This window comes from Dreissena polymorpha, chromosome 7, assembly GCF_020536995.1.
Source record: "Dreissena polymorpha isolate Duluth1 chromosome 7, UMN_Dpol_1.0, whole genome shotgun sequence".
In the NCBI taxonomy this organism is placed as follows: domain Eukaryota; kingdom Metazoa; phylum Mollusca; class Bivalvia; order Myida; family Dreissenidae; genus Dreissena; species Dreissena polymorpha.
Window position 1 is genome coordinate 33,953,325 of NC_068361.1, and position 16,418 is coordinate 33,969,742.

The following is a 16,418-nucleotide window of genomic DNA, read 5'->3' on the forward strand; positions in this document are numbered from 1 at the left end:
ACTTGGAGTTAAGGCTTGCAAATAAACAATGAAAATGTGACTCCTTTGACATGATCAAAGAGATAATAACAGGACTGGATAACAGTATACATTTTCCAATTTCAAATTTTCCCATGTACTAACAATCTGAAAGCATTATGTAAGAACAATCTGAGAGCATCATGTAAGAACAATCTGAGAGCATCATGTAAGAACAATCTGAGAGCATCATGTAAGAACAATCTGAGAGCATTATGTAAGAACAATCTGAGAGCATAATGTAAGAACAATCTGAGAGCATCATGTAAGAACAATCTGAGAGCATTATGTAAGAACAATCTGAGACCATCATGTAAGAACAATCTGAGAGCATTATGTAAGAACAATCTGAGAGCAACATGTAAGAACAATCTGAGACCATCATGTAAGAACAATCTGAGAGCTTCATGTAAGAACTATCTGAGAGCATCATGTAAGAACAATCTGAGAGCATTATGTAAGAACAATGTGAGAGCATTATGTAAGAACAATCTGAGAGCATTATGTAAGAACAATGTGAGAGCATTATGTAAGAACAATCTGAGAGCAACATGTAAGAACAATCTACATGTGAGCATCATGAAAGAACAATCTGTGATCACCATGTAAGATACAACAATCATAGACGATCATGTAAGAAAAATCTGCTGCAAGAACTGAAGTATTTGGGATACTTTAATTTTGCAATTTAATTAAGAAAAAAATGATATAAAAATCCCTTCTCTAGATTTAAACCCACATCAAAACCACAAGAAAGAGTTTACATTTGATATGGTATCCGCAAAGCTATCAGGAGGTTCCAGATTAGGTAGCAAATATGGGGGCATTCTCAAGATTGCCTTCATAAAAAACCAAGTACAGTACACTCTGCCAATACCGGACTCTCTGAATACCGGAACTCTCCCGATTCCGGACGGTCGGGCCAGTCCCGTATTTTCTCCTTCTATTTCTTTGTTAAAAATGTTGAATAAACCGAACTCTCTGAAAACCGGAAACCGGACGGGTATCTCCGTAAATTTGGTCATTTTCAACGTAAAATACATTGAGTATACCGGACGGTCTAAATTCTAAAGATGCCCGAGGCGTGAAAATAACAATACCTAGTCAGCACAGTGATTGCTGAAGTGGTGTGTAATTTAAATTAACAACGAGCATAAATCCACCTCACCGTTGCACATAATATTAAATTAATTAATTTAATGAACTAATTAAAGACGGCGCTAATAAAGTGTGAAGGTGGAAATTAAGAAATAAGATATATTTTCGCATGACACTGAATACACACGATACATGGATAAAATATAAATAAGACAAATTTGAATCTTTCATTTCTCCAACAAAATAGCACGTAGTCACATATATAAGATAGCTTAAAGACCAGAAAACAATATAAGTTAGACACATTTGCATCTTTCATATCTTAAAAAAACAAACATGTGAATCTAAAGCAAAAAAACCCGTTAAAACAGGCTGACTTTGACCGGGATTTACAGGCGGACTCTGACCCTGCCATAAATTATTTTGACATGGTTAATAACTGTGGAGTATCTTCTTTACAACGGTACCATTATAATTAATATCGGACGAATAATAATGCATTTATAACCATTTTCGCTTTGATGTTTTCATCAAGACATTGTTCTGTGTAAAAAAACACGGTATTTTTCGGTCAACTTTTACCGCACAGCGATTTACAGGTTGACACTGTCCCTGCCATAAAATATTTTAACATCATTAGAAACTGTGGAGGTCCTTCTTTGCAACGGTACCATTATAATTAATATCGGACGAATAATAATGCATTTATAACCATTTATATCGGTTCCGGGTTTTCTTTACGGCATTTGCGTGTGTAAAAAAACCGTTAACTTTGTCCGCGTTTTTAAGGCCGACTCTGACCCTGCCATAAACTATTTTATATATTATTAGAAACTGTAGAGGATCTTCTTTACAACGGTACCATTACAATTAATATCGGATTATTAATAATGCATTTATAACCATTTATATCGGTTCCGGGTTTTCTTTACGGCATTTGCGTGTGTAAAAAAACCCGTTAAAACAGGCCGACTTTGTCCGCGATTTACAGGCCGACTCTGACCCTGCCACAAAATATTTTGATATGGTTAGAAACTGTAGAGGATCTTCTTTACAACGGTACCATTATAATTAATATCGGACTATTAATAATGCATTTATAACCATTTATATCGGTTCCGGGTTTTCTTTACGGCATTTGCGTGTGAAAAAAAAAACCGTTAAAACAGGCCGACTTTGTCCGCGATTTACAGGCCGACTACGATCCTGCCATAAAATATTTTGATATGGTTAGAAACTGTAGAGGATCTTCTTTACAACGGTACCATTATAATTAATATCGGACGAATAATAATGCATTTATAACCATTTATATCGGTTCCGGGTTTTCTATTAGGCATTTGCGTGTGTAAAAAAAAACCGTTAAAACAGGCCGACTTTGTCCGCGATTTACAGGCCGACTACGACCCTGCCATAAAATATTTTGATATGGTTAGAATTTGTAGAGGATCTTCTTTACAACGGTACCATTATAATTAATATCGGACAAATAATAATGAAGTTATAACCATTTATATCGGTTCCGGGTTTTCTTTACGGCATTTGCGTGTGTAAAAAAACCCGTTAAAACAGGCCGACTTTGTCCGCGATTTACAGGCCGACTACGACTCTGCCATAAAATATTTTGATATGGTTAGAATCTGTAGAGGATCTTCTTTACAACGGTACCATTATAATTAATATCGGACGAATAATAATGAAGTTATAACCATTTATATCGGTTCCGGGTTTTACCTAAAAGATTTCCGGGTTTTCCGGATATTTCCGGGTTTTATACCTCGCCCGGTGTCACACATTTTGCTCGCGAAATTATCGATAATCGGATTAAACATGTCATAAAGGTGTCAAGTCGTTACCGCGCATGGGAGTCCGATTAAGTAATGTAAAACAAACTGTTAATGTCTATAATAGACGTGCGGTAACACCAAAAAGTGATTGACTCGATCGTTTTATTAATTATTTATTATCGCCTATGATACACAATTTAATTTAAAAATTAATGCATGCCGTTGCGACTATCACTTTCTTGTGATCTTCTCGGGTATTTTAAAAGATCTTATAGCCATGTTTTTAACGCTGAAATGGTTGTTTGTTTGTTTGTCAAATAAACTGTTAGAAATATGACTGTTAAATATCCATCCATCTGTATGCGAATTCATTCATTGCCGTTTACTAATTTCGAACGCATCTAAAATGTCGCAGCCTCCAGCTAAACGCAGACGCGTAGAGCTTACGTTAGAGAATAAGATCGTTAAGGAGAAATGTGCATTCAAGCAGAGAGTGATCTTGGACTTCTTCGTGAAATCGTAAACTTCAAGAACTAGTAGGTTTTGAGATTATTAATATCTTAAAAAATAATTATGACGCTACTGTATTTTTTGCTTGTGTGTATGTTTTATTAAATGTGGTACATGTATGTATTGAATAATAAATCGTGTATCTACAACAATCTTATTTGTGTCGTCACTCGCCTATATGACAAATGCCACGTACGTACATGTATAAAGCACCACGCTCACTTTGGGTTTAATCAAAACAAGTCGGTATGGAATTTTTTTGCTTTTAATCGATAAAAAACACATTTTTTAAGAATGCAATTAACATCATCAGTACCTGCGTACAGTTATCACATGGTACATGTAAATGTATATGGTTTGTTTTATTTTTATGTGATTCTGTACACAACGCATACCATGTATATTTCGGCAATATGAAAACTCTTGGTAAACCGGAACTCTCTGAAAACCGGACGATCAGGCCGGCCCCGAGACCGTCCGGTTTACAGAGAGTCTACTGTACTGGTTATTAGCAGGAAACGGACTTGAGAGTGTTTCACTAAGCCTTGAACTTGCTTAAAATGCAATCTAGCGAATATTAGTGGGTTTTATTTTAAATCTACATGTATATGCGTTGGCTACTCAGGATGCTTTCAAGATTTATGACTTCTGTCTATGTTCCTTTAAGTTTTAACTCCTACTGAAATTGGTTTAAAAAGAAACTATTTAAAGATAAAGAATATAGGTTTTTAATATTTTCCCATATCAAGTGGAAAGTGCAGTTTTCCTTTCCTTCATTAATTGTACATTCCAGCTTTAATTTTCTTTGTGTTAATAAGGGCGCGCGGATACAATAACAACTGAAACTGGTCGAAGCTCAATTATCTCGTTATAGTTGCCACAAATGTAATAGTTCTTATAACAAATTAGACTATTTTGACAACCTGTTGAAATTGAATTTGCACACTTTTTGATATTGTATATGTTTTAATTAACAACGAATGCATTGACGCTTACATAGAGAGAACACAATTGACGCGTATTTCGGATATAAGTTGTATTCGGAAATGTTGCTTTCCGACAAACTTTAGAATTTCCTCTTAAATGTTTTTGATATTGTATAAGACTTAGAAAATACTCATCATCTTGAAAGCTGCATCAGCACTATCCATAGTGTTTACTGCTGCATAAATGAATTGCTGGCATGTCATTTTGAGTTGTTCACGAAAGCTTTTTTGATAGCCATGTATTTTTAATAAATATATATTAATTATGGACAGTATTATAGTTGTTTCAATAATAAAGTAATGAATTAAAAAAAAAACAATCTTCAAACTAGCAACATGTTCATAACTTAAAGATCTAGCATCTTATAATTGTGTGTGTTTTCTAGCTTCAGGAATTTAAAGCTGATTTGATGGCTGCGGTATAGTGGATATGGTAACTTCTAAGTCACTGGGAGGTCTCTGTATTGATCCCTTAAGGTTAATGGGGGGTGGGGGATAAAATTCATTAAAACTTTGCTTTGGTTTTTCTTCATTGAATGTGGTACAATATGGTCAAACTATATATGATTTTAAAGCTAAAGACGGATAGAATAACATAAACACATTTTTGACAGTCAATATTTGTGTGTTTTATTCATATTTTGGTTTAAAACCAATACATTTTTACACTAATTTACAAAATCTCAATCTAAAGTTAGGAAGGATATGCACTACCTTAAGTTGAATAAGCTATATACATATACAAGGTCAAGTTGGCAACATTTCACAGAAAATTATTGTCATAAAACAACAAATTAGTTTTTATTCAACTGCCTTTTTTGGATAAATATCCTAAACAAAGTTCTAAAAATAACTTAAACGTAACTACTTTTTAAAAATCCAGGTATGGTGGATAATAAGAGTCACAATTCTATTTCAAAGGCTTAACAATTTTGTTATTTACCTCTCAACCAAATTGCAAATTTTAAACCATCTCAAATTGAAATAGATTGCAGACGACATATAAAATTGTAAAGGAATATAAAGAAATTGGCAAAACGTTTGATTTTATATTTCGATTCCCTCTACCCATTTTGAAAGCGTGGCCATCGCTGTGATCCGTAGAAAAACGTGCAAAACAAATCGGTCAAAACCACGTGCAGTGGTGAGAAAACCGGGTATGTGTATACCAGGGGTGTGATTTTTCCGCGGATCCGCGGATTTCCGCGGATCGGGTTGTCCCGGATGTCACTTCTGAGATTTGCGTAAATTCGTTTTAAAAAATGTGGGGGAGAGGGGCTACCACCGATTCCGCGGACCTATTTCATAAGCGGCCCGAAATATCCGCAGCCCGCGAAATCTCTCCGCATTTTACACTGGTAGATTCTGCCTAAGCATTTTTAAAACGAGCCATATAATTGGCTGTCGTTTCCCAATCTTCCAATTAAAATCGTGTTCTTAAAATGTGTTCTATGATTTGTTTGCAAATGGCGCCGTTGTGAAGAGAAAATTAAGATTATTGAAATAACAAATAGCAATCGAATAAACGACTGACATCACCTAGTCTGATAGGAATAATTAAATGTGTTTGTCAAAAAAAAGACTACGTTTTAGATACAAGCAACACATATTTTGTTAAGAAATGTGCTCACTGAAATTGAATTTGTGTCACGGAAACCAGTGTTTGCAAATTGGAGTGTAGTCTACTCGCAAAGTAGGCCTAAAACAATTTAGAGAGTATCGTTCGAACAAGGAAATAGACAAACATGATTTGATTTTTATATGTCTGTGGGTCTGTGTATAATCAGATTTATATGCATATTCTGCGTTATTATGTTTGTCACGCTGTTCAGTTAACTGAAATAGCTTTGAACTGAGTGAAGATGTAAAATGCAAGATATTGAAAGGTAAACACATTAAATATATTAATTTAACTCAGTTAATACATCATTAACACCAGAAGAACACTCAAGTGTGTTTGTTTATATTTAGTCTATTAACTGTCATTCAATACATTGAAAAACTGCTGCTATTGATCACAATAAATACTTACTTAACTGTTTACTTTGCATCCTCAGTATGATTAATGTGAAGTTTAACAGGTTTTTATAAAGAAATATTGTTATGAAGTTCAAAAAGTTGTTTATTTTAATGTCTGTTTTTATGTTTGTCATTGCGTTATGCGCGCCATTCGCGTAGTCAAAATCAGTCAACTGAATTTTCCTCCCCTCTGACTTTGCCCCAATCACACCCCTGTATACACATACCTTAGAAAACACATACTTAGTTTGACAGTTGGGTGGCAACTAGTAAAACAACTATTATCATTAATCAGCAAGAGATCGCACTAAATAATAGAAATGACCACGTAGAGATATCATCACTTACCTTATTACAAATATTTTCCAGCTGAAAATTGTCCCCCACACGTTTTTTTTAGTTTATTTGTATTGTTTTTCTGCAGCAGAAGTGCATCTCACAGAATATCCATCCAACTTCCGTTGTTTTCACTTTCGTTATTAAAAACTCCATTTAAAAGAATTATTTCTACTTTTAGATTGTTAAAGCGATGTTTTATTATATATTATCGATAGAATAGTATACCGTGATGAATTGAACAGAGTTACGTATCGATCTTTCTATCAGTCTGTAAGCGTACTATTTTATGCGCTATAATATATGTCGTGTGATTCGACAACGATTGTAAACATTGGTGAAATGCTTCTTACATAGTTATTCTTTTGAGTGTTTATGAGGTCTGATCGTGCAGTTTGCAAACATCAACGGAAAGATTACAATCCAATGCATTTGTCATCGTCAACCGTTTGGAATGTCAATTAGGCGATGAGTGAGTTTTTAGCATGTTTCTTTCTATTTTATTAATTTAAAAATGGCTGCCCCATGGTGATGAAATGACATGTGTTCGAGTTTTGATATTTCTAGATATGTAAACTTTTTTTACTATTTAAGCGTAACTTGCCCTCGTCAATGTCGATATAATTCACTAGTTATATAATTTTCCGCCGAAATACGTGAAATAAACATGATTAAGATTTTTGAAAATAATGTATATTTTAGTGTTAAAATCGCTTTGTATTTTGATTGATTTTGTGGATGTTATGATACGTTGATGTACAAAATTGGTAGCAGTTTGAAGGAAAAACATCCTTTAAAGCATATATGTATACATTTTCAATGTGGCACTCTTCCTTTAGTCAAATTTGAGTTCAATGCTAGGGGTCCCACATTTTTCAAAATGAAGCCTCTACATGAACCTTAAGTGGGAGCGTTCTTTAGATTACCCTAAAGACACCAAGTACTGTTCCTACCCAGGAAACAGTTTGTTTCAGCAAATGTCTCAATTCAACTTCAGCTTGCTAAAGCAGTTGATTTTAGCATACACTGATTTAATGTAATCAAAATAATGTGTTAAATCAATTTTGATTGACAGGATTTTTTTTATTATCAATGTATAATTATGTGGAACAGAAAGAAAGCACACTTGTTTTGCAATTAAAATAGTTCATGAATATAGGTATCTTGCAGGGTTCTAATTTTCTATCACAAACTATTGTCAAATTGTTTAAATTTTGTCAACACTAAAAAACAAGCCATTTTGTAGCAATTCATAAATCAATTTGCATTCAAATTGTAACTATACAGCTACAAACTAAGTGTATGCAGTTCAGACTGTGATTTATGAATTGCTACAAAATGGCTTGTTTTTTAGTGGCGACAAAATTAAACAATTTGACAAACACAATGTTATATCATCCATATTTTTTTAATTTAAACATTCAAATAACACATACAATAAAACATAGATTATCAGTAATCATATGAGCTTATTTATATGTCAGTCATTGTCTTTCTTGGCTAAGCCGCTAGCAGAAGCATGTTAATGATGTTAGTATATATATTCAGTACATATATAAAGAGGTATGTTGTATTGTGTAAAGATACAAAACACTTCACCGATTTATTTGCACATAATATAATAGTTACACAATAAGTAGTACTAAAACACTGTCATCAACTTACAAGAATATTTACGTATATGAAATTACAAAGTGATGTTATCTTTTGAAAAACTGTGGAATCAACGAAGTAACATTTTATTACCTTTTACAAAATTAACAATGCTGGTTTTTTAAAACATTTATCAAGGAACACCAATTAACAACCAATTTATTAATTATACAAAAGAAAGGAAATATTATTAATGGCATTATGCATTAACTAAACAAGCTATTTGCTACTGTTTAGAATTACACTATCTTACTAAAAATGATCACAACAGGTACTTTGTGCTTTTAAATACTTGTGGTAAGTTTTGTATTTCTAGTTTGATATTAATTGGCAGACACCTGTCTATATACAGATTAAATTTGCATGGGAACCTTCATATTTCTTCAGCATAATTGCATTCAAATTGTTAATTTAACAACCCTATGACAATGTTTGCCTATCTGATCTATAATGCCATAGCTGATTTTTATTTATACATAGACAGATATACATTGTAGACTTTTCAAAGTTCTACAAAAGATCACACATGTTCTATCCAAGTAAACCAACAGAAACAATAAATAAGATCACAACAGCTAATAACTGTGTGTATTGCTTGGAAACTTTGATAGTTCAGGAATACCTCCGTTGATGATTTCTGGAAACCTAAACTGTCAATGTTGCTCGATAGAATGGCTTGTGTGATGCCCAGTTCTTTCCTTGGCAGAACATCTTCTAAAAACGGAAAACCAACAAATATCGTAAAATTTGATAAATGATGCAGACAATTTATAAATGTCCTGTTTTTGTTGTTGATTTCGAATCTGGGAGATTTGTTACGAACGATTTTGGTACGAAAATCCAACGGTATTAGATTTTGTGGTTTTAGGCCTAAACTTTATATAGTGATATGTAACCTTTCGGGATATCGGCTAAGTGCGAGCAGAGGCTTTGTAAATGCCTTAAATTAAGCTAAAATACTAAAAAGTAAAATCGGAATATCGTTAAATTTTGTAAATAAATGTGTTGCTGATGGATAACAACCACCACTCACCAGAATATTGCTCATGATCACACGTAAAACTGCTTTCTGAGAGCAAATGGAAAATGCGTCACGAATTCTGACAAGTAAACACTGGACGCTGTATGCGCAGTGGTTAGCTCCCCTTAAAAATTTGAGAGCTCGAAATCAACGCCGATATTCATGAATTAAGCGAATCAATTTTTTAAACAGTTTTATTTATTGATTTGTTAGCATAATAATAACAATAAGATATTGAATTAATCGGATCAAATAAATTCGCAACTAAACAAACGGAGGCAGAACATGGACAAGATAAGTATACAAGGGAGGTAATTGCATCGCGAAAATATATGTCGCGTGTAGAAACTTTTTCAGATGCATCCCTTGTCTATTTTTTTGGCTTAAATTCCATATGTATGAACGGTCAACGTCCGCTACGCAGGCTTTTGCCCGTATAATAATCTCAAGTATAATGACCACAGGGGATTGAAAAAGAAAAAAGTACAATTGCTTACACAGTGGTTCAAACTTGCCAAGTTGATATGGCTTTTGTCGTAATCTCTCCTCCATTATGATTTTTATAGACTCTAATTTTGTCAAACTCCAAAAAAAGTATATTGTTTAACTTTGAAAGTATATTGAAACTAATAATATTGCATACGCTTTATTACCTTTTAAATTTATTATGATGTGGTATATTTCAGTTTTGAGTACTTTAAAAAGACATGGTATTTAGTATATTTACATAATTTGTATATGTCCCTTGTGTTATTTTGTGAACTCAGTTCTGGTTTGCTTACTGTTACAAAACAATAGACAATTTTAAATTAAGTTGAGTTCCATATTCAGTAAATTGAGTTAAAATTGAAATAGATTTTTTTTTTAAATATTGAAATCTAATTATAAATGGAGACAATCTATTAATGTAAAGTATATTGGAATGGGTGTGGTACAGTGTTCTGCCGTGAATCTTTACTGTTGGGGACAGGGACCCTTTAGGGTTAAAAAAGTGGAAAAAGGAAAAATCTGGGGACACAAAATAGCAGAATCAAATTTTCAGAAACAAATTACCTTTTACTTGCACTCTTAAATTTGCTTGATTTCTTCTTACAGCCAGTCCACAGGATGTAACATTCTAATTCAAACTTGAACATTTTAAAAACTTTTTAAAACTGTCAAACAATTGTCATTATATTTGCAAAACTTTGAACAGATCTATGGTAATTGGACTCAGCATTGCGTGTCAAAGTACTTGTTTGATAATTAGAATTACCGATAGTAAAGGAGTTTTCTTTTTTGTGCTTAATGCTCAAACTGCATGTCATTTTGTTGTCAAAAAGTGACCAAGACAATTTTGGAAGACAATATGCTTGGAATGTACGTTTAGGGGCAGACTTTTTGTCATTGCTAAACGATGTTGGGACTTGGGAAGACTCTGTTGGGGTGTTGTTATTATTATCGTCATATTTTCTAATTTTATTTGCCGGAGGAAAAAAACTAAATGGATTTTGTTTTCTTCGGCCGGTCACTTTCCACCATTTTGATAGGTGTGAAAATTTCCTTGATATCAGCTGATTGGTTGTTATAATATCAACTTACCATTGCAATAAAGTGTTATTAAAGTAAATTACCCATTGGCTGCTAAATGACGTCACGTCCAATGAAATAATTCGTTCTAGTTACACATTCAATTGATTACTTTACCGACTTACAAATTGAATCGATTAGTTTTTATTACTAATTCCTGTATGCCCGCGGACCCATATACAGAAAACGGGTGGGGACAAATCTTTTATTTTTGCGCCAATGACGCAAGGGCGCATCCACGGCAGAACACTGTGGTAATGAACATAAAGCCAGTATTATTAAAAAAAAAAGTTTATTACTCAAATACCTATGATGTGTGGTGTTTGCTTAATTGATGATGCCTTTATATTAAGTCTCATAAAATGTGGGTGTCTTCAAATGCTTCCAACGTCAAAAAGTTCAAATATCCCTTTAACAATTTTCCAGTTATAGTTAAGTTTAGTTAAACCCTATTTATAGCTCGATTGAATTTCAAGTACTTTCTACTTATATGAAATGCTCTCGAGTCTGTTTTCTGGGCCTAGAACCAGTACTTGGTGTCTTTGGGGGAGATCTAAAGAACAGTGGCGATCGAACCACTGACAGCCTGGTCGCTAGGCGGACACCAAATCCATTACACCACCGCGACCTCACAGTTATCACAGATTAATTTCACAAATATCCCCACTGAAAGTGAAGCAATGAAAATAATTTCAATTCAGAAAAGTTCCAGTATCCTGTATTTGAAATAAGAGAACAATGAGTGTAAAGGAAGACCAGCCCACAAATGTTTACACATTTAAAGACCAGCGTCCACCTCAGTTTGAGTGCCAGTACACGGCCAGTATCAGAGATGACCAGGTCCCTCTTGTGATAGATAATGGTATGTTGTGTGTTGCCCAGGGGATAGGAATTGGGCATTGGGCTTATGTTTTATGGTGATAAATGTCTTCACATTTTTAAATGAAAACAAGTGTCCAAGAAAGTTTGCTTTAAAATTATGTATATTATGACAAGATGGAGTCTTTTAAGAATTCTCATTCTGCTCATTTAATTTTTAGCTTGGCTGTTTTCAGAGAAAACCCGAGGTATTGTCATAGCCAGCCTGTCGTGTCGTCTGCCATTTGCGTCGTGCTAAAACCTTAACATTGGCTTTAAAATCAAAGTGCTTCCACCTACAACTTTGAAACTTTATACATGTATGTAGCTGCACCTTGATGAGTTCTACAGGCCACACCCATTTTGGGTCACTAGGTCAAAGGTCAAGGTCACTGTGACCTCTTAAAGATTTTTTTTTCTGACAAGCTTTCATTTATTATGCCCCCCTTCGAAGAAGAGGGGGTATATTGCTTTGCTCATGTCGGTCGGTCCGTCCACCAGGTGGTTGTCAGACAATAACTCAAGAACGCTTGGGCCTAGGATCATGAAACTTCATAGGTACATTGATCATGACTCGCAGATGACCCCTATTGATTTTGAGGTCACTAGGTCAAAGGTCAAGGTCACGGTGACCCGAAATAGTAAAATAGTTTTTGAATGATAACTAAAGAACACATACGCCTAGGATCATGAAACTTCATGGGTAGATTGATCATGACTCGCAGATGACCCCTATTGATTTTGAGGTCACTAGGTCAAAGGTCAAGGTCACGGTGACCTGAAATAGTAAAATGGTTTCCGAATAACTCAAGAATGCATACGCCTAGGATCATGAAACTTAATGGGTAGATTGATCATGACTCGCAGATGACCCCTATTGATTTTGAGGTCACGAGGTCAAAGGTCAAGGTCACGGTGACCCGAAATAGTAAAATGGTTTTCGGATGATAACTCAAGAACGCATATGCCTAGGATCATGAAACTTCACAGGTAGATTGATCATGACTCGCAGATGACCCCTATTGATTTTGAGGTCACAAGGTCAAAGGTCAAGGTCACGGTGACCTGAAATAGTAAAATGATTTTCGGATGATAACTCAAGAACGCTTTTGCCTAGGATCATGACACTTCATAGGTACATTGATCGTGACTCGCAGATGACCCCTATTGATTTTTAGGTCACAAGGTCAAAGGTCAAGGTCACAGTGACAAAAAACGTATTCACACAATGGCTGCCACTACAACGGACAGCCCATATGGGGGGCATGCATGTTTTACAAACAGCCCTTGTTCAAAACTGCACCTGCAGCCGAGTGTTGGCACCCGTTATGCGGTGCTCTTGTTTAGATAAAGTAATCAAAAGCCTATCTAAGGCTTTGCAAGCCAATATGTTTTATGTGTGACCAATACTTTTTTGCACCTAGATTGCATGGAAGTATGTTAAATTTAAGTTTGAATTGACATACAATTGTATAGAGAACAAAGCATGAAAAATCCTATAGACAATATCATTAAGCCTACCTAAACATAAGCTCTCCCACACGTTATATCAACAGGTGCCTACCAGTGCCGGGCTGGCTGGGCCACAAGTTCAACCCCCGATCTCATCTTTAGAAATGTAACTGCTAAACACAGGAGCCGTAAAGAAAAGGTTGGTGCTATAAAAGTTGCCAGGGTGTTCTTGATTAGAAACAAAAGAAAAAAAGCTAGGATCATAACAAGTACAGGAGGCTGTTGAAGGGGTCATTTTTTGATCAATGGCTAAATCCTAGCAATTTGTTATTAAAACTCCTCTAGTAAAGGTTTTGAAGCACATTGTTTACTTTCAAGAACTTTTTTTGTTTGAAATTGGATATTTGCAGACTATAACATTTTGAAAGATTTTTGCACTTATTATGTTGACAAGTGAAAAGGGGTTGGGATGAAGTGATTGAGATGTTAACTTGACCTATTGAATTTAAACCAATCACTCTTGATAGGATAAGTAGATTATATTCAGGACTGGTACAATTCTAAATTCGCTTATTTTGAATATCCAATTTTTATTTCAGGACTCTGATGTACAGATAGGGAATGACATCACAAGTTTTGAGCAGCTGCGACTGCTGATGAGGTCACAGTTTGATCGAAATATTGTCACACAGTATGATGTACAGGTAGGTATTTGCTGGCTCAGTTTTATACAATTAAAGTTCATTTGTAAGTGCTGGTAAATACTAATTACTCGGCCCTCTTGTTTTTGTTCCTCATTAAATGAGCAGAAAATCCAGTTCTGAGTAAGGGCTAATGAAAATAATTGTGTATATTGTATATTTTTCCCAGGAGCAGATCTTTGACTACATGTTCTCCAATCTGGGTGTGAACACAGATGGGGAGGTACCACACCCCGTGCTGCTTACAGAGGCAGTCGCCAACCCAAACTTCTGTAGGCAGCGTACGTAGCTTGCATCTATCATTGTGCGCATGAATAAGGGACATTTATCTTATTCCAATGTGTGTGTCGCATTGAAAGGGGACATTAAGAGCTGTTAGGTAGGGTATATAACAGTTGGCTTGCACCAATGTTTTTTGCAGGAAACGGAGACATAAGGGGGCTACTACGTAGCATACTCAACTATTACCATATCAATTGTTTGTATCACATGCAAAGGAGACATTAAGGGACTACTAGGAAGGGAACTTAACTGCTACCTTAATTCAATGTTTGTGTAGCATGAAAAGGGGACATAAAGTGGCTTCTAGGTAGCGAACGTAAATGTTACCTTTATTTAAAGTTTGTTAAGCATGTAAAGGGGACATAAAGGGATTACTAGGTAGCGTACGTAACTGTTACCTTTATTCAATGTTTGTGTTGCATGTAAAGGGGACATAAAGGGATTACTAGGTAGCGTACATAACTGTTACCTTTATCCAATGTTCGTGTAGCATGTAAAGTGGACATTAAGGGCCTTCTAGGCAGTGTACATAACTTAACTTTTATCCAAAGATTGTTTCACATGTTAAGTGGGAATAAATGGGCTACAGATCTGCAAATTTAACAGTTGTCTTTTTACCAACTTTTTTTTGTCTCATAAGATTGGTGAGAGTGCCCCTTTAAACAGACAATTACTTGTTTGATTCATTATGAAACTTAAGAAAGGTGTAAAAAGTACGTAAAGGGAGATAATGTTTGGATTATGGTGTAATAGTTATGATTGTATTTAAACTTTTTCATTTAGGTCTTGTGCAACGAAACCCAGAGTCTTTTATAGTTCCTTTGAAGTCAGTTTCCTTGGTAGATCAAGTGCATCTTTGTGTCTTTGAATCATGAGACCGCTCTCAGAGTGAGGATTGACTCATTACATCTCCTTATTGCTCACCAAAACCTTATCCACCACACTACAACAACCATTTGTCCCTTTGATTATACTTGATTTAATGCATGGGCAAAAGATACCTCCAATTTGCGGGTTTTACGAGTTACTAACCTTGTTGCTATGCTTGAGTATTGTAATGACAATGGTGTGCATCTGACTCTTTGATCAAAATATAACATTCTAAAGCAGTTCCATGTATTGCGGTTTTCTAAGGAGAACAAATGGTGCATGGAACAGTACATTCAAAAAGAGCATTTTAACGTGCATTTTATGCAAAAAAGGGCAAAACAATCAGTGAAAACCTTGTTTTGGAAGGAAAATTTAATCGCATCAGTGGGAAATACATAAAATATAAACAAGAACAGATAAGTGTAATTGATGTATTTAACTTACTTTAATTAATATTAATATATTTACCTTGCAATGTCTTCTATTTAAGTGTCATGCTGTTTTAGTAAACTGTACAGCTTGACAAACATAATAAGGCAATATATACATATGAATCTGATATCTTTTTTTAATTATAATTTTACAGTGAACATAGATGTTGGATATTTGTCTTTCCAGAGATGTCTGAGCTTTTGTTTGAGTGTTACCAAGTTCCAAAGGTGTGTTATGGTATAGATTCGCTGTTCAGTCTATACAAAAACCATCCGAACCCAAGTGAGTATTAGAAATTGTTATAAAGTTCTGTAGGTATGTTTAATAGACATTATGTGCAATAGTCTGCACATTAATTGCACCATCTTTTTGCACCTATAAAGGAATACCACTTGAACTCCCTAGTCAGATTGTTTACATTTTTATGCCCACGGATCAAATGATCGGGGGTATATTGTTTTAAGCCTGTCTGTCATTGTATATGTGTGTGTGTCACTGTGTGTGTGTCCAAAACTTTAACCAAAATTTTAACATTGGTCATAACTTTTGCAATATTGTTGGTAGCAACTTAATATTTGGCATGGATGTGTATCTCATGGAGCTGCACATTTTGAGTGGTGAAAGGTCAAGGTCAAGGTCATTCTTCAAGGTCAAAGGTAACAAAAAATTCAAAGCGGCGCAGTAGGGGGCATTGTGTTTTTGGCAAACACATCTCTTGTTATCTACTTATGTTTTGTCCATAGTAGTTTGTTCTTTAAGATGAAAGCTGATGATTTCAGGGAGTGGTCAGGGAGAACACTAAATTTCTGTGTTCAGCAAAAAAATG

The 16,418-nt window shown here is 34.8% G+C and overlaps 1 protein-coding gene across 7 annotated transcripts in view; it reads left to right on the plus strand.

Annotated features, from left to right (window-relative positions):
- The first annotated feature begins 4,144 nt into the window (after positions 1 to 4,144).
- Positions 4,145 to 16,418, plus strand: part of LOC127837485 (actin-related protein 5-like) — a 49,648-nt gene continuing 37,374 nt past the window's right edge. For 5 of the 7 annotated variants that reach the window (XR_008029310.1, XR_008029311.1, XM_052364614.1 and 2 more), the window contains exons 1-6: positions 4,145 to 4,298; positions 11,699 to 11,859; positions 13,412 to 13,506; positions 13,907 to 14,011; positions 14,178 to 14,289; positions 15,779 to 15,874. Coding sequence is in view for 5 of the 7 variants with exons in the window: in XM_052364614.1 (XP_052220574.1) it covers positions 11,736 to 11,859; positions 13,412 to 13,506; positions 13,907 to 14,011; positions 14,178 to 14,289; positions 15,779 to 15,874 (532 nt within the window). In the remaining 2 variants the exon portion in view is untranslated. Of the gene's footprint in view, positions 4,299 to 4,800; positions 4,855 to 11,698; positions 11,860 to 13,411; positions 13,507 to 13,906; positions 14,012 to 14,177; positions 14,290 to 15,778; positions 15,875 to 16,418 lie in introns of those variants that run through there. The other 2 variants (XM_052364615.1, XM_052364616.1) reach the window with 2 other exon arrangements.